The sequence below is a fragment of the Pelodiscus sinensis genome, chromosome 11, assembly GCF_049634645.1.
Source record: "Pelodiscus sinensis isolate JC-2024 chromosome 11, ASM4963464v1, whole genome shotgun sequence".
Taxonomy (NCBI): Eukaryota; Metazoa; Chordata; order Testudines; family Trionychidae; genus Pelodiscus; species Pelodiscus sinensis.
The window spans coordinates 8626521-8650079 of record NC_134721.1 but is presented as its reverse complement, the minus strand read 5'-3'; the positions used below and the strand labels follow the sequence as shown (position 1 = coordinate 8650079).

Below are 23559 nucleotides of genomic sequence, written 5' to 3'. Positions count from 1 at the left end.
GCTAAATAAATAAAGGAGCATTAAAACAGCACTGACCCTTTCAGAGTGAGTGCAGAGTTAAAATAGGGATAGGAACAGGGGATTGGTTGAGCACTAAGACCCAGGGAAGGCATTGCTTCCCCTTGGTCTTTAGACTTTTGGCCGGTGGCCATTTTGTGTACTTGTTCAAGCCAGAACTTAGCTTCCCTGCGGAACCAGGTAAGTATGGGGTTGGGGGTGTCGGGGCCGGGGGCTGGGCCCAGGTGCAAGGGTTGCCAGGTGTTCGGTATTTTTGCCTCCAGGCAGAGGGGGAAAAAATCAGAAAATACCGGACATTTTAGGTGTCCGGTATTTTCTGAATTTTTTTTACCGGACAGGAGGCGAAAATACCGGACTGTCAATACCGGACACCTGGCAACCCTAGCTGGGGGAGGCTTGCATGGTGCATTCTGAACAGTGCTGAGGGCTGGCTCCCCTAGCCCCGCCCCTTCCTCCTGAGGCCCCGCCCCTTCCAGGAATGCAGAGCTGCTCCTCCCCACACACATCTTGCTTAGTGGCCAGGTATGGCTGTCAGCTCCCTATGATGCACAAGTGGAGCCACAATTTCTTCCTGGTTCCCAGCGGACAGTAACTTAATGCTGACCAATACCCAACTCCGTTGCGCCACTCTGACACACGAATTACTACCTGACCCCTGAAAGGGGGATTGAAGCCTGAGACCATCCGAGCCTCAGATGGGGAGCCAAACCCCCATGCTATATAGGCATGTTAAATATAAGTTAATTGGATACAGAGTCAACAGTGCAGGGTGGCACCAGCTCCTGGCCGGTAGGGGGGCAGTCTGAGCTCCCAGACCCAATGCAAGCTGGAACTTAGCCGGACTGCCTGCCTGCCTGGCTCCTAATGCACTTTAAATGCAGAGCCGCAGCAGGGGTAAGTCCCAGACCTGGCGCAAGCTGGGACTGAGCCAGGCTGATTAGCCTGCTAAAAAATTTACTGGTGAGTGCTGCCTGGGGGAGGAGTTACAGTCTCCAACTCCGTCTCTTGTGATCAGGCCTTTGCTTTCCTGACCATTTACTAAATCCATCCAAACAAGTATAAGTTAAAACAAAAAACAAAAAAAGGCAGCTGGATGGTGATGTGCAAGGTGATTGAGAAGCACCCAGGGCCAACTATGCCAAGTAGATGTCGATCCAATCTTTTTTAAAAAATGATACCACAGATGACAGATCAATTTAAAAATAAATGTTCTCCTCACTATCTTAAGTGGGAAAATCCTTGAATTTGCATTTCTGGCAATCTGTAAGCAAATGATAATGAAAACCAAAAAGGCATGAAAGACAATGGATATGGATTAAAAATTGTTTTAATTTCCAATAGACTGTGATGGTTTTTCCCTTCCTCAGAAATACATTATTCTTCAATCTCTCAATAAGGATTTTCTTAAACTGCAAAGCAGTGTTGGCAGTGGAACTTGAAAATGATTAAAACGGTGTTTTCTTATTTTCTCTGTTTTATATGTAAACTCAGAGATGAATAGACCATTTTACACAGATGCCATAAAAAAATTTTCTGGCTGGTTCCTATGTGAGGCAGTGCTACCTGAGGGAATGACAATTATCTGGATGCAGATTATCTTTTTCTGCTACTTACTCAGTGGAAGCATCCCTGCTAGAGATTTTTGCCAGCACTGGGAAATGGAAACAGGACACTGCAAAATGTCTCTCTTTTGACTTAAAGGATTTGTCTAGGTGGATAATTGTTTCACCTTGTAAACACAAAACACGTTTGAGGAGAGGGATCCCAAGAGGCCTTTGACTCAGGTAGCATTTCCCAAATTCATAAAAGCTGAACCTTCCTCCCCTTCTACCCCCGGGAAGATGAAACCAATATTACTTCTGTGGCATACACATCTTAATTTATGCATCTTCCATGCGTCTCCGGTGCACCACGCTTTGAGTATGCTGATGTAGATCTTCATCTGATCCTTCTTCCCTCTTCTTTCTTATATGATGTGCATGTATTTAACTGAAACATTGCCTAAAAACCTGCCAAAACAAGAAAGCTGCTGCACATGCTCCTTGCCCTGGGGACATTGTGAGAGCACAAACATGTGACGGATGTGGTGTTACATTGCTGAATGTTCCACGGGGAGGTGCTCAGATATGTAAATGAGCGCAGTATAAGACGAGCTAAATGGGACAAGAGTGGGGAAGTTCACACTTCAGAGAGAGGTGCAGGCTCCCTGCAAGCTCAGGCATAATCTCTGTAGTGGTCACGCTTGCTTCACATGGTGAATGATTTTTCACCGCCATGAATGAGAGAGATGCATTTTTCGCGAAAGCTGAGACGGTGAAGAACCGTTGAAAATATTCTCCTCTTCCCCTCCCAGCTGTACTTCCACAGCCCCACCGCTCACATTGAAATACTGAGAAGGAAGAGAGCCAGGCTGGAAGCCCAGGTTCAGGGCCCATGTTAAGGCGAGGCAGCCACTTATGGCGTTGTATATTAAAGGGCTTCCTCCAGCCCACCCCTCTTCTCTGTCTCCAGCTGGGAGCGGGCCAGTGAAGGTGCAGTCCCTTTAATGGTGTGCCAATGACTGTGGCCAACTCATAGCAGCTGATCCAGCATCTCCCAGCACAATAGTAACTGGTGGGGAGTGGATGCTTCCTGTAGGTATCTCTCCACTGAATGTGCAGGGGAGAGGGCTACCCCAGTGCTGCTGTCTACTTTCCAATAGCTCTTCAGGGGTGGGGGTGCTCAGGACAGCAAAAACTCTAGCGTAAGCCTGGCCCAACCCAGAACCCCACTCCTGCCTGGGACTGGCCTGAGCGATACTTTGCATTGGCATCACACCTCACAGACAACCCCGAGTAGGTAAATGCTAGAACTGGCCTGGGATGGGGTTTGTGCCCCACAGTAATGGACTGTCCTGTCTCCAGGAGGCCCCGGATCCCACACGCTTCCCTTGACTCTGGAGCGTGGTGTAGATTTCCCCTCCCAACAATGTAAAGAAGGGTCCATAATGCTTGGAACTAGTGACGCCTTCAATCCTGACTGGTTTTAGATTTTTGCCTCTGACGAACATCATGTTGAAGGAGCCTCTGAGTCCTTTTAATGGCATTTCATGGGTCTCTGCTGTGTTTTGGCAAGCATTCCCCTCCTCTAATACTACTCTCTGGGATTCCTTGTAAACTCCCCTAGTACTCCTCTGGGGAGTCTGTAGGCTCCACCCTTAGATTTACCCAGCATGCTGCTAACTTCTTCAGATTACAGCCTTAAACCCTTCCAGACAGACTGAGGGATTTGGGCTTATTGAGTCTGCAGAAGAGAAGAGTGAGGGGGGATTTGATAGCAGCCTTCAGCTACCTGAAGGGGAGGTACCAAAGAGGATGGAGAGAGGCTGTTCTCAGTAGTGACAGACAGGTTGAGGAGCAGTGGTCTCACGTTACAATGGGGGAGGTCTAGGTTGGATATTAGGAAAAACTATTTCCCTAGGAAGGTGGTGAAGCACTGGGATGGGTTCCCTAGGGAGGGGGTGGAATCTCCATCCCTAGAGGTTTTTAAGTCCCAGCTTGACAAAGCCCTAGCTGGATGATTTAGTTGGGGTTGGTCCTGCTGTTAGCAGGGGGCTGGACTTGATGACCTCCTGAGGTCTCTTCCAGCCCTAGGAGTCTGTGATTTCAGGGCTACTTCCCTTAAATATGAGGCTGCAGCCCTCCCACTAAGGGGTCTATACGCCACATGGCACCAGTATGTTGGGTCTCTTCTGGGTGCTTATCGACTCAGCAGCCTCCAAGACCTTATCCACTCAATTTCCAAGTACTCAGTTTAACTCCGAACTCGTCACGGAGGCTTCTTTATTAGGATGCAGTTAAACTACATTTGAGATGATCAGGCTTAAGCATAGGGAGTGTATACAGGGCATACTGCACATCCAGGTCACACAGAAGCCCCCTTGCTTTATATCTGCTGACCCATCACATTACATTAACTGCACATTGCATCTCATATTTTGGGATTGGTTGGTACTTTGCAGGAACTAGTCCCTGTTCAGCGCGCACTGTCCATGTTTGGCGTTACTTATTACCTCATCATTACCCTCTTGGCTTCTCTTGTCCATCGTCATCTTGTTCTTAATAAATGGTTTCCTGGGTGTTCCCGCTCTTATCCTCGGTAGCTCAGCCATTCGGTCTTTTAGCTTATTGACCTGTTTCCTTCTTTTAGCACCAATGGTCCATTTTTAGCCAGCTGATCCAGTTACCTCCTTAATCCTGTCTTCCAAGAAATGAAGCCTCCTCCATGTTGAATTACTCATGTTAAGACAGGACTCGTTGCCCTGCTTTTACAGATGGCAGGGGCAGAACTAAGACCATTGAAAATCTAGGGTCTGATTTTCCAGAAGTGCCTCACTCCTGCCATTGCCCTTGGAGCCTATGGGAGCTGGAGTACTTGAAAATCTCTAAGAATTGTGTCCTTTAATGCCTTCCTCAAGAGACTGTGATCGGCTGTTCCAGTACTGACTGTGCAAGCTTTGGCGAGCCACAACTTTTCTGAACCTTGGTTTATCCATCTGTAACAGTCATTACTTCATAGGGTCCTTGTTATATTTATGCAACAAAGCCATATGACTGTTCATGGGGCTACCGCTCTTCCTGTTCCAAACACCACAAGAAGCCATTGCATGACTCCGTCTGGTAGAAATTGTTGCCAAAAAAAAGAGGCTATGTGTGCATTGATGTCCGAAAATGTTTAGTTCTTCAAATTGTGCATTAAATCAAAATTTGTATTCGAGATCCTCATGTGAGGGGAATACAAGTCTCTGTGTGCAAGCTCCCGGATACATTTTTGACTCTTGGATCCTGAACCGAGTGTGATTACTGCCTCGAATCTCACTGTCCTTAGACACAGTCTGTGGGCACAAATCTTCACTCTGCCACCCTTCACCCCCTGTTTTGAAGCCTGGTGTCCTGCCACCTCGTCCCCACCTTGTTCCATTCACAGCCTTTTTCAAAAGCATTTAGAAACACATCTGTCACCCCCTTCCCTAAAGCGAGGGAAATTGTGGTGTCTCTGTCACCCACCAGCCCTGGTACCTGGGCTTTGAGTCCACCGACTAGATTAGAATTTTGCTGACACATCTTCTCCGTTTCAAGATGTTGTTGATGATCCTTTTCTTTATCTTCTCAGTTTGCAGTCTAACCCCAAGATTTCCCCCCACTTGCTGGAGCCTCTGCCAGCAAGCTGGATGTTGTCTGTGAACCTGGACCACCATTTCTTTTCTGCATGTTGGAATCTAGCAAGCTGTGCGTTTTGTCCATTCCTCAGTGTTGAGCTGCTCTTCCCTGAATAGCTCAACTGGCTTCTCTTCAACTGTTCATAACTCATTCTGCCCTTTCTCTTGCTTATTTCTTTCCCCACAAAAAGCTAAGACTTTCGTCTGTGCTTTTTCCTTCTGTGGTAATTGACTTCAGTGCTATTGGTATGTATGGCAATTCACATTGGCATATATGCCAGTCTTGACATCTGTGTTCCCTTTTATCTTTTCCATCCAAGTGCAGAATAATTTTTGTGCACCAAGGATGTGTTGAATGTGCACCACCAGCAGAAATAAAAAAAACCCATAGATGAGCACTCTGCTAATCAGTTAGGTGGCATTTGAATCTCTTTTGAGTGGCCACACAATTGCACAGCTCAGAAGGAACAGTGACTGCCACCATGTATGTCACCATTTGTACGCAAAATGAATCTGAACATTTTCAGTGAGATGTTACAACTATCCAATGCCAAACTATTGCCAAAATGTGGGATGACAGTACTTCTATGCACGCCTTGCTTTCGTTGATTCAACTGTGCACTACTCTGTCACTTTCCATTCATTGTGCTGTCCAAGCGAAGTGATCGTTCCAGAGTGGTACAGGTTGAACCTCTGAGGATCTGATTAGTGCCGAACCAGAGAATTTGCAAACCACAGGAGGTCAATATTGTCTAGCAGCATTACCAACACTTCCACTGTTTGCTGGGCTCTGAGAAGACATTTAGAGGTAAATTAGAGCTAAACAACAACACAACACTGAGAGCCAGGACTGGTGGCTGTAAACCAACTTTGTGGGACTGCGGGAAACTTGGCCACGCCCATGAAAAGTGGGCATCTGACTGACTAACATCATGCCAGACCACAGATGTTGCTGGACCAGAAAAGTGCTGGAGTAGAGAGGTTCAACCTGTAGTGTTTTTAGACGGCCCCAGCCCAAACCTACCCACCTGGCACCAACCACTGTCTTCAGGAAAAGACAGGACGATTGTTTGGAGAACCCCCAGCATTTTTTTCCAAAAATCTAGAAAAGATCAAATCCCATGAGAATTCTCAAAAAGATTAATTACTCCCTATTTCTTCCATTCTCGCGCAACAACCCATTAGCCGGTTAACAAAGAATAGCCTGCCTGCACAAGATGTGACTCTCTGGCATTAACAAGTAAAACCTCAGTGCATAGAGCTGCTGCCTAATTTTATACTGATCATTGAGGCAAGCCTGGGATTCTCTTGTGGGCTATTATTTCAGAGTGTTTATTTACTGTGGTCTGTTTGCAAAGGGCTCAGCTTGCAGGAGGCTGTTTGCTTTTCTAACGCAGTAAGTGCTGCATTAATAGGATTATGTTCGTTTAGCTGTAGATCAAAATTACATCTCTTTAGCAGGCTGATGGTCCTTCAGCAAGAGGCAACCGGTAACATGAAACGTGCGATCCAGGGAGATGCTCCCCTCATGTTGCATGTGGGTTCCGATAGCCACGCTAAAAGGGACATTACTATATTATATTGCCGGGAGAGCTCTTCAGAAGCAGTTTTCTGTGTGTTGCTCTTGAAGCTGTTGAAAACAGGATTTGTGATGTCTGTCTTGATCAACAGCTCAGCCAGAGCGAACTGATGACAGCGCTATTCCTTTTCAGACAGATAATGAGGTGATGGAGAGAAAGTGTGTGTGTGTGTGTGTGTGTGTATGCACATTGTGCTGTGGGTATGTGTGTAGTGCCTGCTGACTATCAAAATATGGAGAGTATTACTCAGGACTGTTTACTTCAGTTCTTTTCCTGAGGTACCCAAATGGGTTTCTCGTCAGGGTGCACAGAAAAGGGGTTAAAATGTAATTAGAATACATAGTGGTGGCTACTGAAGCTTAACAGAGATTTATATAAGCTGTTAAGAAGTACAAGGCTGCTGTGTGAGCTTCGGGCTGGGCTGAGCTACTGCAGCCCTTGGCTGGACTTCAAGCAACACTCAGGGCATGCCTCGGTGTCTGCCCAGGAAGCACAGTGAAAGAGGAGTTTGTTTTAAGATTTGACCCTGGCTTCTCGCAACACTCCTACCCTTTGCACTCCATATAAAATGAAGCTGCTAGAACGGCAGGCGTTACATTGAGTGCGCAGAGTGAGGCAGGAAGAGAGGATTCTGAAAGAGATAGATCATGGCTTCAGTGTTCATGTGCGGAGTAGAAGACTTGCTTTTCAGTGGGAGCCGGTTTGTTTGGAATTTGACCATATCAACTCTGAGAAGGTGGTACACACAGAGAGTGAGGGCTTGTCATCAGGTGATGAGAACATGGTGTGGTCTCAGAGAAGTTTATCAGGTAAACCCACCCGGCAATCTGTGTTTGCTTTTAAAAACACCAGAAGTATTGCCTAACATAATTTCCTAGTAGAGTGAATGTGTGTGTGTGTGTGTGTGTGTGTGTGTGTGTGTGTGTGTGTGTGTGTTTAATAAGAACACATATTGGTGACTACTGAAGTGTGTGTGTTAGATAATGTGATTAAAGAGTCATTTAATAAGACAGCGTGTTTGTAGTGATTAACAGCAGCTCACTAAAGTTATGCTTCCAGCCTCCCCTGTGTTAAGATAACTAGTTGGATTTGAAATCTACAGGTCTGAGATATCGATAAATATTTCTGATCAAATGATTTAACCAGCACGGTACGGTGGGTCTGTGTTGTGAATTCATTGTTTGGGAGGTTGGTGTAAAATGCATCTTGTAAGCTGGTTTGTAAAAGATTGTTTTTTGAGACTGACTGTCCTAGCATAGCCTTTCCAAAGACTGGTTAGTGTTGTTGGGTTTTTTTTGTAACAGACTAACTCAGCTACCCCATGAAGTTTCCAAAGACTGGTTAGTTGCTCTCATGGTCACTTGTACTTTGAATCTGATAGGTTTCAATACGCAGCCTGCATTTGAATCAGACTGCCTGAGATAAAAATGCTGTTGCAGGGTAAACTTATTTTTTCAAGCTTATTTGCATTTTCCTGAATAGCTGTTAAAGAAAATTCTTTCTATCTAGCTATTTATCTACCTTATACTTAGCATCATGAAAAAATTACTGTTATCCAAGGAAAAGGAGATGAAGATTAGTCCTGAAATAATTGTACTTTGAAATATGCTTTAGCAGATACTTTCTTTACTGCTTGATTTTCACCTACCTTGCAGATGAAAAATGCAGAAACATATTTGCAAGTATTGTGTTATCCAGTCACATTTTGGAGCCAGTTCTTGCTTGCAATTGGTTTTGTTTATTTGTTTTTCCTGAGTGTAAGACCGTGATTTTGTCTGATCACAACATAGGCAAAAACATTTATTACAGCAAGGCTGATTTTTCCCTCTAAGCATTATATTACAGAAACGATGCAATGTGTAGGGAGGGACCCTCTTTTTTCCAAAACCATCACTGTATAACTTCCATGTGAAAACACATGAAGGGAAAATCTGGCCCTACCAGTGAAATCTTATTGAAATCTCTGTAATGCCCACAAATGGGAGTGCTTCTCTAAAATGAAGGCAAGGTCTTCTGAATGTTAGCACATCTCCTAGCTAGTACATAGAACCTCTTTTGATGATGAACTCCCAGGCACTTGTATTGCCCTATGGATGCACCTCATGTCCTTGAATTCCATTCCAATGAAGGGTGGCAACTCAGCTGCCTGAACTCCTGTGGGTACATTAAGGGTATGTCTACACTACCCCGCTAGTTCGAACTAGCGGGGTAGTGTAGACATACCCTAAGAGATCTATGGAGCCCAGACCTACATTCTTTGGTTTTACTCCATCTTTTTCAAGACAAAAATCCTAAGACAAAATTGCTGTAGGTGAGAACTTTGCCAGAGTAGAGACTGAGGTTGGGTCTACACTTAATTCATGTCAGCAGAGTTGTCTTGGTCAGCGGGGTGAAAAACCATGCCCCTGACCAACAAACTGTGCTGACACAACCTGCAGTGTTGACCCAGCTCTATTGATAGAGGAGTACTTCTGGCAGTATAGCTAAGGCCAGGTCTACACTAAAAGGGAAGGTCAAATCAAGATATGCAACTCCAACTATGTTAACGATGTAGGACTTAATCTGTGTATTTTATTAAAGGGGCTTTAAAAGATTTTTTTAAAACTTTTAGAAGCAAGGATCATTCAAGTTTTTGTTTGTTGAAAGCTACTGATTGTAATGGTTGGTGCTGAGGGTTTAATCTGCTTATTGCTTTAATTTTTTTTTAGTCTTCTTGCGCTCTGATCCTGCCATCACATGATTCTTCTTCCACAAAGAAGGCATGTGGCATCCTTTGAAAGAAACCTTCACCAACACATCTTTAACACTTAATGGGAATTTTACAACGTGGAAATGTGCCCTACTTGTGTTTTATTCCTTTGGGGCAAATTGTGCATTTGGAGTGCTAGTGCAAGATGCATTCCCGGCAGTGGTACTTGAGTAACGTTATCTGCAGCTGGACTTCTGCATGCTTTGGAAAAATGTAACATTCACTCCCTGTCCCAGTGCACAGCAGTTGTGGGAGGGACCTGGCCATGCCGCCAGTGTGGATAGCCACACCCACTTTGGTGAAAGGGCAAATGCTGGATGTGTTGGCAAGCCAAACAGCCTTGTCCTGCAGAGAATGCGTGTTCTGTGTGCTGGAATTTGGGGTGGTAACCAGCTAGGGATGTTAAATTTTGATTAATCAGCTAATTGAGTAGTCAATGGAATTTCTATCGACTACTTCATTAGTCGATAAGGGGGGCGCTTGCTATTCCGCTGTGCCTCTCCCTTTGAAATGTACAAGAGCCACCCATGGGCAGCTCTTATACATATCATAGAGAGAGGTGCAGCAGTAGGGATGCCTCTGCCGCCTGTGTCCCATGCGGAGATGGTGCTGTGGGGAACCAGCTTTAAGCTGGCTCCCCCCAGCACCAGCTCCTGTTCCTTCCCCGCCCCCGCTGCCTCCTTCTGATAGAGGCAGCAAAGGGGTGGGGGAAGCAATTAGTCAAGTGGCTACTCGACTAGCCGATAAGCTTATGCTCATCAGGTAGTCGACTAGTTGCTTACATCCCTATAACCAGCCACCTTCTAGAGATGCAAATCAGGTTTCAGCCGTCCGATTTCTAAAGTGGGTTGTGTTATAATCATTCAGGCTGTTTTTATGAATGTGGGAAATGGCTGGATGACTCCACTGAACATTCCATCCTTGGGGTTGTATAAATGATGCATCAAAATCTATTGCTTTAGGTCCTGGTTCTTCTCCCAGTGAAGGGATGGCTAGTCTCCCATTGGTTCCAGGAGGAGAAGGGCTCAGCCCATCGTTGTAGCAATGAAATGCCACAAGTATATGTTTGACTGTCAGAGACGTGCTAGAGGGAGAAGTTGGATGGAGCGGGGGTTGGTTGGTTTTGAGGGGTTGAACTGTGGATTTCATTTGTGCCTCTATTGCAGAGGGGGTGGGTATGTATAAAAAGGTTTGGCAATAATCGTGTTTGTTTTTTTTTTTTTTTTTTTTAAGTAAAAACACAGAAGGCGCACTTTGTTTATGAGCTTCAAACATTTCACCCTAAATCTCGATTTCCAGGGCATGTGTGGTTTAACTAGCTAACAGCTGGTAACAATTAAGAAACCTTGCTAGGGTGTAAATTTGGTTTAAGATGAGGTGCATGGTATTAAAGCTGCTGTTTAACTACAAAGAGTTTAGAGGACAGGAGATTTATGTGCCTCAGCTACTAACCTGAGCGCAGGAACTTCTGTTTCTCAAGTGGGTAAAACACCATTTGCTTTTTCCTCATTATAAACCATTGTGCTAAAAGGAGGGCCAGTAGGATTTTGTTTCCTGGGTTGGTAAATTTTCACAACTGTCTTACAAGGCTGAGTGTAAAGGGCAAATATGATGCCATTGGTATTCAGCCCTGGGAGCCTTGTTTAACATAAAAACAGAGTGGACTTAATCTGTCATTTGGGGCAAATAAATACCTTGGAACTTCTGCACTAGAAGCTCTCACCTACACCTCAAAACTTGATTCAGGTGCAGGGATTGTCACATTGACAGAGCCTTTGTACTGAATAAGGCAGAATGAGGCAGAATCCCTTCTCCTTTTGTAGCTGAAGCTATCTGCATTGTATTACCTTATGCCTTCCTTTCACCCACCCTCAGCCCTTGGTATCATAGAGATCTGCTTCAGAAACCTGGCTGACCATTCAGTATACTTGTACACTGCGGCACCTTCTCACAGGGGCTCACTCACTTTGGGCGCAGATGCAGAATTGGCAACTTCTCTTTCACACCTAGGAGCCCCAGCGGAGGAACTCAAAGCTGCCTCCTCCACAGGAGGCCTGTAATCACCTGAGCTGTCCCACAGTTGCCAACAGAGCAGAGATGTTTATTTTCTCAGCCTAGTTTATTTGGAGGAATTCCTGTGAATGAGGCAGGGGACATGGTGTCCTATTTCTAACCTCTGAACCCTGGATAAAAGAATAAAACTCACTGTACACGAATTTCTCCTGTCGTGGAGAGGTGGATCTGTGTGCCAAGGAATCTGGTCTCTTGGAGCATAGAATATCCAACAGTCTGTCCTAAGAAATGACATCAAAAGGTCCAAAGTGTTCCTGAAGGTGCAGCACAGACATTCTTTGTATCTTCGGCACCTCAATAAGATCTAATACCATGAGCGCTTGGACAAAATCCCAGAGACAAACTGCAGCTAAGAAGTCTCCAAGCTTGGTACCCATTTGGTTGGGGAGAGAGGAAAAAGAACATAGCATCTTTAATAATAAAGAAATATCTGTAGGTCTCTGGGCTGTAGCGGGGCCACTGAGAACTATTACATCCGAGGTGCACATGCATACTTGCACAGTCTCTGCGTCAAGGACACTTCTTCTTCCAATGTAAAAATAAAAGGGTGTTACAAGGAGGAGGGAGAAAAATTGTTCTCCTAGACCTCTGATGATGGGACAAGAAGCAATGGGCTTAGATTGCAGCCAGGGAAGTTTAGGTTGAACATTAGGGAAAACTTTCTGTCAGGGTGGTTAAATACTGGAATAAATTGCTTTGGGAGGTTGTGGAATCTCCATCAAGAGCAGGTTGGTGAGACATCTGTCAGGGATAAGATGGTGTTTGGTTCTGCCTTGAGGACAGGGGACTGGACTTGACTTCTCGAGGTCCCTTGCAGTTCTAGTATTCTATGATTCTGTAATAATACGATAGCATTCAAATCAGATAATTACATCTCTTCTGAAGTTAAAGACTATCTGTGTTTTATCTAATTATAATGCAGGTAAAGAAAAAAGAAAAAACTGGGCTAAAACATATCCCCTCTCTCTTTCTGAGACTATTAACAATGATGGATACATGAACTTGCAGTGCGAACACTTGTTCCACACCATGATTATTCATCTTACTGCTGGCCTGATTATTACAGAGGCCCCAAACTACCTTGCACGTTAATTTGCAAACATGCACCCAAAACTATCCTCTTCCATCATTAGTAGAGCCCTGCACAGATACAAAATTTCTATCCACCTCTGCATCCATATCCGCAAAAATGAGCTGCGGATATCCACATTTGACATTCACAGATGCCAATGCCCATGGATATAAAGCTGATATCCACAGATTTGCAGGGCTGTGATCATTAGCACCGGCTCTTCGGGCGGTAGACAATTCATGTTCTGAGCCCATTGGGATAAAAACTGAGGATAAGTGGGTTTTGCAAGCAAAAACTCAACTGACTCCATGCTCAGCTGTTAGTGCTGGAAAAGAGCATGTGTAGGTGTGTGTACCACATCTACATAGGTGGAGGCCATTTGGAGGCCCAAGGAAAATCATGCAATAAAAATGAGGCACTATGATAAACATATGTAGGTTAAGAGGCAACTCTGAAACGATGAACAATTCATGCCTGTCAAAGTCTGATTTCCAGGTGCATACTCTGAATTCATGGGATTTGGAGATAATGCACATTTTAACCTCCGGAAGGTTGTTTCCTCCAGGCCAGCTGAAGAAATTGCTGATGAAGTGCAGAAGCTTAGCGCTCCATAGATCTGCTCCACACCTAATTTGGGGTGGAGGAATAAGAGAGGAAACGGACAATTTCTGCTTCCTATGGTGCAAAGGCAGTTATAGTTTGGACAGCTATAACTGTTCATTTCCTGTACCACCACGCCCGGCCATTTATTTTTCCTGAAATTATTGACCAAAAATGTGAGACTTTCTAGTTTTTCCTTTTCAAGGTCAGAGAAAGAAAAGAGGCAATCCGTTCAGTAGGCTGGATCCTGAGGTGTGTGGGATGCTCAGCGTAGTGGGAGTTTAAGGGTATTCAGCACCTCATGGGATACAGCCCAGTGGCCAAAGCTTTTGCTCAGATGTGTCTTCAGAACACCTGTTTTTATCTTCATGGGCTGAGGCTTTCAAAAATGATTATTTACTTGGGTGTCCCCATGTTTGGATACCCAACATGAGACATCTTCCTGTTTTCTCCCCTTTTAAATGTCTCAAGATGAGCCCTCGGGATCATGACTTATCCTTTAAAACAGTGTTTCTTAAACTGTGTTCCATGGTACACCGGTGTGCTGCAAGGCAGTCGGAGGTGTGCCATGGAGAACAACAGAATTCAAAATGGCCACCCTTAAAGGGGCAGGCGACCTTTTTTTGTTGTTGTTTTTGCTCAATAACTTCCTCCGATCCTTTTTTCCTCAATAACTCCCCCCGAGCCTTTTTTTCCTCAGTAACTTTCCCCCAACCCTTTCTCCCCTCCCGCCCGACCTTTTTTGTTTTCCTCAACAAAAAATCCTTGGTGTTCCCCATTAAAAAAAAAATTGTTTGCTGTTGCTCAGTCTTAAAAAGTTTAAGAAACACTGCTTTAAAACCTTTCGCTGTTGTTATAAGTCAGTTTCACACAGGCCTACCAATGGGAGGGGGGAGGAAACGAACAGTTGCCCTGGAGCCTAGTGCTTCTAAAGGGCCTAAGGTTCCCAGTCACTGTTGCTGCTACTGCGACAGTGGTCGGAGCCCTACGCCCTTTAAATCAGTGTTTCTCAACCTTTTTATATAAGGTACCCCGTAAAAAAATTTAAGTACCCCCAGTACCTACAGTTTTCAGACCCACCATTTTTTTTCTACCATTAAACAACTTAATTGTAGCCGGGCAGGCGATGAAATTTTTGGGTGTAACAAGTACAAAAATAATAAAGTGCTGTAAAACTTAAAAATCCAGTTTCCTCCAAATTTCAGTTGTGTTGACGTACCCCCCAGACTTCTCTTGAGTACCTCAAAGGTACTCGTACCACTGGTTGAGAAACACTGCTTTAAATCACTACCAGAGCCTCGCGCAATGCACTCTAGGTGGTGCTAAGGGCTGAATGGAGGGGGCATTGTCTGGGCTGCACTGAGGGCAGGTTGCCCCACCCTTGCCCTTTCCACTCAAGGCCACACCTTTCCACTCAAGGCCACGCCCCTTGTGATAATGTAAAGCCGGCCCCCTCCCATCCTGCCCAGGGTGCCAGCAGTTCTGTTGTCCTCCCATTTTCACAGTTGGTGCAAAGGGATATGAATCAATGAAATTACACCTTTCAGAAATAGTTTTTCTGTTTTGTTTTGTGTTTTTTTTTGTCCTGGACTTCACTACTGATTATTTAAAAGGTCCCTTTTTTCCAAACAACCCATTCAAGAAGAGACTGTTCAGACACAGTGAAATGGTTTTCTTTTTCGTCAGTAGCTGAAAGCAAGTTTTAAACTATGTTAACACTTTCTGAAGTCTTGAGAACAGAATTTTGCTCAGTGAACAGCCCGTCCTGCCAATTGAAAGTTCCATTTCGTTTTATACATTCGACTTTCCAAAAACAACTTTCCAAATATCTCTTCCAGACGCATTTCCATTTGAGCTCATTTTATACCAATTTTCAGTGTGAAAGCATTTGTTCAAATTAAATAAGATTTTTGCACTGCTTCTTCCCTTCCCCCCATTTAGCAGACAAACGTCATAGCCAGACTATGAACTTCATTTCATTTCCTTCTAGATGTCGCAGTGCCAGTTTCAAAACAGTGGCCTCTATTCACTAATCATTTATATTAGCTGTGTATTTTTCCACTCTGACGTGGTTCACTAATATGTTCACATTTCAAATGTAGCTGCAGTTAGTTTTCAAAAACAAACTTTTATAGGGGTGTCCAATGGGGAATCTCCTTGTATTTCATTTCCAACAGATATTTCAGTCTCCTCCAGGATGTCTGGTTAATTCCTTTTCCCTGGGTGACAGGTTTGCATAAATGGAATTTAGAGCAAATTTTAGCCCACTGTGTTTCTGCATTTCTGTTTATCTTTTCAGTTTCTATCGCTGTCTTTCCATTTGCCTGTGGTGTTGTCATACTTCATTCAGTAAAGATCAAATGGGCAGTAAGTGCTTAAAATAACACTGCAGTATCTTTGTCTTTTAATTTTACTGTCCCTAAAAATCAGGGCACCGCTCTTAAGACATCTGAGTCATAATTAGTCGTTAGTAATTCTACTGATCTCCTGTACAGATGGGGACGAGCACATTCTCAGTGACTGCAAAGAGGATAAAGTTATCAGCAATGGGATATATTAGCTTAAATTACCCTTCCACACAGAAACACACACGCACATTCACTCTTTCTCTATCTGTAAATGACCATTTATTTAGATGTGTACAAATGCTTTAAAAAAAACCCATAAAAATGAAAGAAAAATAATATCCTAAATAAATTGCAGTATAATCCATTTTAAGCCACCATCAGCAAGACAGGCAATGTAAAAACTCATCTTGCTGCCCTCTGCCAACATTCTTGTAATTATAATTCTCCCCGTCCCTATTTTCAGATGCTGGACGGACACACACACATACACACTCTCTCTCACTCTTTCTGTGTCCGTCCTGTAAACTGAGCACATTGGTTGCCACTCAGGAGAGATTCACATTCTGATTAGCAGAGCACCTGGCAGCATGAGTTTCTACTGGTGGTGCACACTCACACATGCCTTGGTGCATTTAACAAAATGTATTCTACACACAGATGGAAAAAATTAGAGGGAACACGGAGACGGAAAGTTATTATATCTAGGCTATTTAAGAGCAAAAGGGGAGCAAATTTTAAATCAGCTAGGGCCTTTGCAGAGAATGGCCTCAAAAGGTTCCTTTCTCAATTGTATCAACAGTGCACTCCAGGTTGAAAGTCTATCAGTGGTCCCCAACCTTTTGGGGCTGCCGGGCGCCCAGGGGCGGGGCCGCTCACGTGCCCGGGGGGGCAGGTCCGGCACATGCGCCACGCGCCCAGGTCCGGCATCGGCATGTGCCGCGACTGCTGGGCAGGGGCCGCCCATGCACCACGTGCCGGGGGCCGGCACCGGCATGTGCCGCAACACTGGGGGAGGGGCCGCCCATGTGCCATGCGCCCGGGGGCAGGGCCAGTCCAGATTGTTCGGCAGGCACACTCAAATCTCCAGACCTCCCACTTCTTTGCCCTGTATAATAGACCATGCTGCCTTTTTCTCCTGTTGGTAAAATTCTAAAGCATTTGTATGTGCCACTTTACTCACGGCAAGTGTGTTTTCTATGCCCGGCCGCACAATTAGCTGTCATTCATTTTAATATTAACTTCTGCTGAGTGGTAGTTCAACATTTTTTTATCTTACTCTTTCGTAGCGGTTACATGCTGCAAGCTCTGCAGCATAAAGCTTATATTCCAAAGCCCACAGTGCCGTCAGCTCTCTGAGAGCTGGTGTGCATCAGAAGCCGGCTTTTAAGCTGACTCCTGGTGTGTACTAGCTCCCGGAGCCACTCCCAGAGAGCTGGCTGCTGCCCCATGCTACAGGCTCTGATACAGAGCCTGCAGTACGGGGTGGCAGCTGGCTCCCTGGGAGCATGAGTGGGAGCCAGTGTGAGACCATTACAGTAATGCAGTGATCCCCAACACGGTGCCCGCGGGCGCATTTGTGTGCACCCGCCAAGTGCTCGGGGCTGGCCTGGCCCAGGCACGTGGCGCATGCATGGTGCCGGTGCCGGCCCCGGGGGCATGGCACACGGTGGGCGCATGGCGCACGGTAAGCGCTGGCCCCAGGAGCACTGCGAATTGGCCGCCCGTGCTCTGGGGGGAGCACCGGGCACGCAGTGCTTGCAGGGGGCGCCGGCCCCAGGCGCGTGGCACTTGGGGAGGGGGGGGCCGGTCCCGGGCGCGCGGCACTTGGGGGGGGGGTGCGCTGGCCCCGGATGCGCGGTGAATTGGCCGCCCACGCTCCGGGCGTGCAGAGCTTGGGGGCGGGGGGCGCCATCCCCGGGCACGTGGCGCATGGGGGGGCCCCTCCCCCAGGCACAGGGCTATGGGGGGGCTCCCTGCCCCCTGGCGCGCAAGTGTCCCCGCCCTCTGGCGCCCGGCAGGTGAATGGCCACGCCCCCTGGCAGCCTCAAATGGTTGGGGACCACTGCAGTAATGGATAAGCCCGTGCTTATCAGTTAACCGTTTGATTGTTTACTGTTACATCCCTACCATGGATGCAGTGAACATTACAGAAGTGACACACTGAGAGAGTGCAAGATGTACTGATAACTCTGTACTGGCCATTACTCACAAGTTACACCCTGCCTGCTTTTTGACCAGGCCATTGAGGTTCTTACCCCCTGTTCTCTGAGATGTCCGGGTGGGCTGGAATGTGCTGTTGTGTCTGAGAACTTCTGCCTTACAGACAGCTTCTTGGTTGATACACAGGCAAGGAGGTCAAGAGACTGGGGAATCAAGAAGGAGTAAGCGGGAATGCATGGAAGTGCCGGGTATGGGACTGTAAAGAGGAGTGCAAAACTGAGGCAAAGAGCAAGGAAAGAAAGTGGGATAATGGCCCAAAGAAAAGGAGGGAGATGGGGAGAAAAAGGATGGAGAGCAAAAAAGATAGATGGAACAAAGAGAATAGAAAATCATATTCTGTTTCCCATTGAAGGGTATGACTAAGCTCCCCTGGACTTTGACGGTAGGATATTTTTCAGAATGAGTAGCCCCAAGGAAGAGCCGAGAAATAAGCAGGAATAAGAGGATAGAGAGAAATGTAGGGAAAGGAAGGAAGAAGGGTGATGAGCTGACAAAAAAGGAAGCTGTTCCTGAAGTGCATTGCTCACCAGAAAGTGATTTGTTCAACCCTCCACCAGGGCATGTTGCCACTAGGGAGCACTAGAGTCTGACTTTGCAGCTGCATTTGCAGTGGTGACTTTGCTACTTGTGGTTACCGCAATTGCACGTGCAGAGTGGCTGTGTGTGCGTGCCAAGAGTCAGTTGTGGGTCTACGCAGCCATTTGTGTGTGCAGTCTCAGCAGTTGCTCTCACGTATTAGACATGAAATTGACTTCATAGGGCCAAATTCAGCCCTGCGTAAATGAGTAACTCGTTGGCTGTCAATCAATGTACACCTTCTTGCCCCAGTGAGGGGATAGAGTTGGCTATGGGATTATGACTTAACTGAAAGCCCTGATGCTACAAACACCATAAAGGCTGCTGCTCTGTGCCAGTCTGTTTCACAACTAGAGCTTGCTACTGGACTCTCATTATTTTTGCCCTTGAGCCTATTACAGGCTGTCTGTCTGTCTGTCTATCTAATCAGATACTGATCTTTTTTCCCCTCAGAAAAGCTGCATATGCCGTTAGGGTACAACCAAATTATGCAGTGCTGTCCATTGTTGGGAACAAGTTAAAAATCACCTAGAAAAGTTAGATGCCTGCAAGTCACCAGGGCCTGATGAAATGCATCCTAGAATACTCAAGGAGCTGATAGAGGAGGTATCTGAGCCTCTAGCTATCATCTTTGGAAAATCATGGGAGACAGGAGAGATTCCAGAGGACTGGAAAAGGGCAAATATAGTGCCCATTTATAAAAAAGTGAAATAAGAACAACCCAGGAAACTACAGACCGGTTAGTTTAACTTCTGTGCCGGGGAAGATAATGGAGCAAGTAATTAAGGAAATCATCTGTAAACACTTGGAAAGTGGCAAGGTGATAGGGAACAGCCAGCATGGATTTGTAAAGAATAAATCATGTCAGACCAAACTGATAGCTTTCTTTGATAGGATAACGAGTCTTGTGGATAAGGGAGAAGTGGTGGATGTGGTATACCTAGACTTTAGTAAGGCGTTTGATACGGTCTCACATGATATTCTTATCAATAAACTAGGCAAATACAACTTAGATGGGGCTATTATAAGGTGGGTGCATAACTGGCTGGATAACCGTACTTAGAGAGTAGTTATTAATGGTTCACAATCCTGCTGGAAAGGTATAACAAGTGGGGTTCCGCAGGGGTCTCTTTTGGGACCGGCTCTGTTCAATATCTTCATCAACGATTTAGATATTGGCATAGAAAGTACACTTATTAAGTTTGGAGATGATACCAAGCTGGGAGGGGTTGTGACCGCTATGGAGAATAGGGTCATAATTCAAAATGATCTGGATAAATTGGAGAAATGGTCTGAGGTAAACAGGATGAAGTTTCATAAAGACAAATGTAAAGTGCCCCACTTAGGAAGGAACAATCAGTTTCACACATACGGAATGGGAAGCGACTATCTAGGAAGGAGTATGGCAGAAAGGGATCTAGGGGTTATAGTGGACCACAAGCTGAATATGAGTCAGCAGTGTGATGCTGTTGAAAAAAAAAAAGCAAACGTGATTCTGGGATGCATTAACAGGTGTGTTGTGAGCAAGACACGAGAAGTCATTCTTCCGCTCTATTCTGCACTGGTTAGGCCTCAATTGGAGTATTGTGTCCAGTTTTGGGCACCGCATTTCAAGAAAGATGTGGAGAAATTGGAGAGGGTCCAGAGAAGAACAACAAGAATGATTAAAGGTCTAGAGAACATGACCTATGAAGGAAGACTGAAAGAATTGGGTTTGCTTAGTTTAGAAAAGAGAAGACTGAGTGGGGACATGATAGCCGTACTCAGGTATCTAAAAGGGTGTCACAAGGAGGAGGGAGAAAACTTGTTCATCTTGGCCTCTAAGGATAGAACAAGAAGCAATGGGCTTAAATTGCAGCAAGGGAGGTTTAGGTTGGACATCAGGAAAAAGTTCCTAACTGTCAGAGTAGTTAAACACTGGAATAAATTGCCCAGGGAGGTTGTGGAATCCCCATCTCTGGAGATATTTAAGAGTAGGTTAGATAAATGTCTATCAGGGATGGTCTAGACAGTATTTGGTCCTGCCATGGGGGCAGGGGACTGGACTCGATGACCTCTCGAGGTCCCTTTCAGTCCTAGTATTCTATGATTTTTTCTTTCTAATCAGATTCTGATCTTTTTTCCCTTCAGAAAAGCTGCATATGCCCTGAGGGTACAACCAAATTATGCAGTGCTGTCCATTGTTGGGAACCTACTAAAAAGGCTTTGCATTCTTCTCTCTTTCTTGCCACATATCCCTTATTCCTGACCCATTTTGTTATTCCACTCAAGGCAGAAGTTGTCATCACACCAGTAACGGTCACATTTTCTTTTGGTTCTAAAAGGAAAAATGACTCACTGTCTAGTTTCCATATTGGTTTGAAATTAACTCAATTTTTTTTTTAACCAAAACCACATCAACCGTTATCCATTCATTTAACGGCTGCAATCCTGATTTGTAACTGATTGAATTGGTGTGAACACACAGTGTTGCCACCTCTAGTGATTGTGTGGTGTGTCATGCAAATCTGGATATTATTCTTCAAGTATCTACTTTGGTAGTCATGTCGTCAGCTGGGATTCTCAGCTTGCATTAAAAATAAAAAGTGTGAAAAGGTGATCTGAGTGCACCCTACCGTCTCAAAACCCAGACGGCAAAAATACAGAATCCAAAAGATATAGTCGAAATCTCATGATTTTTAAACCAAACTTCCTGATTTTGGGGGCCTGACTCATGAAGTTTGAAGATGTGAGGTTGGCGATACAGATTTTGCTTCCTTTGAAGTCCATAAAAGCTGGGCTGTAATTTGGATGCACCAGCTGTTCGGAGTCCAGTTTTGCTCATGGATAGCCATGTTTTCAGAAGCGCTGAGCATTTGGACTTCCCACTGATATCAGATGGACTTGCAGGTGCCAGCAACACTGTAAGGGTGTGTCTAGACTACAGGGCTTTTTTGAAAAAAGTGGCCTTTTTTCGAAAAAACTTCCCCTGTGTTTAGACTGCTGCCGCGTTCTTTTCAAAGCAAATTGAAAGAACGTGGCAGTTTTTTCGACCGCGGAAAACCTCGTTTTACGAGGAATAATGCCTTTTTTCTAAAGTGCTCTTTCAAAAAAAGGCACTATGTAATGCAAACTGTGCTTTTTAGAAAGAGAGCATCCAGACTGCTTGGGTGCTCTCTTTCGGAAAAGCGGCTTGCTTTTTGGAAAGTACTGGTTATAGTCTAGACCTCTTTTTCGAAAGAGGCTTGCAGTGTAGACATAGCCTAAATGTCTTGATTTGGGGCGTTGTGATGCGACGTACAAACCCTACACTGGGCCCAAAGAGCCCTGTCCCTCCAGGCCTGCAGGGCACGCTCTGCCTAGAGGAGCAGTTAAGAGGAGCTCAGAAGTCCAGGCTGGGGAGTTGGAAGGAGAACTGCATGGAAGGAAGATAGTTCTTCTCCTGGGAGCTGAATGGAAGTTTGAGCCTGAGATGGGGCCATATTGCTGGTAGGACCTCAGACAGTCTTCTGGCCCTGCGGGGTGCTGCTCCCTTTTGTACGCTGTAAAAAATCTGGCTTATTGGGACTGGGGGGCGGGGAACCACACCACAAACACAGGAGAATGTAAGTAGGAAGCAGCCCAGGTTGGCACATGAGGCATTTTGGCTTAGATGTGGCTGGTGCAGCTCCTCCACAGGGCCATGACCTGGTGGAGAGGGGAGACACGGGTCCCCCTATCTCGCCCGATTGAGAGCAAGGCCCAAAGCAGACAGAGACTGTGACATTTCTCCCCAAAGGGCCGGAGCCAGATAGCTCTGCCCTGCTTTTGCCTGGGAGATGAGGGGCCGGAAACCTAGTGTGCTAACCCATCAGCTGCCTGGCTCTCTGGGGACTCCACTACAGAGTTGCTTCTGAAAACTTGAGCAACTCCAACACTTGAGGTGACTCCAACAAATACTCATCTGCCCTTTAAGGAGTATTCTTAGCTGGCTGCCCCAGAGCAATGGGGCTGGGAGATACCTGGGATCTGACCCCTAGAGAGAGAGAGGTTGTTCCTGTTCCCTTCAAAGATGACTTTGATAGATGCTGGGTTTCAGTGTTCATTAGTTAATTTGGTCACAAAAAGGGGTATGGTAATAAAAAATAAAAATCAACCCCTTTTTTCTCCCTTTCAAATATCAGACTTTAACATCTTACATCCCCTGACTAATGCTGGAAGGGCTTTTGTTTCTGAATCTGTAATCAAAGCAACAAACAGTAAGGTCATTTCCTTGAGATTATATGGCAACGGAAGAAGTCTGGGATTGTGTGTCCCCACTTCCACTGCCTTGTATTGAGAGAAAAATACAAAGGCTCAGTACATGCTCTCTTTGATGTGTAACTGTTTGGGTTTCTCCAGTCCTTTTAAACTACCAGCGTTTGTGGCTTGGAGGTAAGAGAATATATTTATTTCTGATGCTTACCAGCTGCAAGTTATGTTGTTTATTGCGTTTTCACTGTGTCCTGACTTATGCTTAATAGAGCTCTGCAGAGTTAGAAGTACAGGCAGCTGGGGAGTGTGGAGATGAGAAAACCAAGTGAACTTGCTCTTGGATCCTTTCGTGGCGGAATCTTAAACGTTTGCGTTACCTATTTTTCTAAAGATTAGCCCTTGTACCTTTATTTGCATCTTCTGGACTCAAGCATGGGGAGTTTGTGTTTGTTTACTCTCAGCATTTACAGTGACTTTCCCTGCCATTGTTCTAATCACTGCTCTGGCTGTTGCTACTGCTGCTGCTTTTTTTTTTTTTAAATATGAAAATGGTAAATCTAAACAGGCAACTTTGTGCTGGACATCAGGCCCTTCCTTTTTGATTTAACAGATTCAACCAAACCATGATAAACCGCTTTGAAATATTATTTGTAACCCATGTTCCTCCACACAGAGCGAGTCTCGAGGAAAGGCAGTCAGTGGCCGTGCCGATAGCCCCTTTCAGTGTGTAACAGTTCCATGTCCTGTCAGGGAAATCTCTGCTCCTCCATTCCAGCGACCTCTTATGAAAGGGTTGACACTGAAGATACAGCGGCGCACATGGAACTCGTTAACAGCCTTTCATAGAGGCCTCTTTTGATCAGACACCGTTGTTCTCCTTTAAGAAAGAAGCCTGGACAGTCCAATTCTGTCAA

At 45.4% G+C, this 23559-nt stretch overlaps 1 protein-coding gene across 5 annotated transcripts in view; it reads left to right on the top strand.

The window, feature by feature from the left end:
- Positions 1–23559, top strand: part of FRMD4B (FERM domain containing 4B) — a 229673-nt gene that overhangs the window by 86033 nt on the left and 120081 nt on the right. The window contains exon 1 of one of the 5 annotated variants that reach the window (XM_014571990.3): positions 7342–7604. The exons of 2 other annotated variants lie outside the window; for them this stretch is intronic. In XM_014571990.3, the coding sequence (XP_014427476.2) occupies positions 7443–7604 (162 nt within the window). In that variant the 5' untranslated portion in view covers positions 7342–7442. Of the gene's footprint in view, positions 1–7341; positions 7605–22718; positions 22826–23559 lie in introns of those variants that run through there. 2 more of the 5 variants (XM_006120015.4, XM_075938574.1) reach the window with 2 other exon arrangements.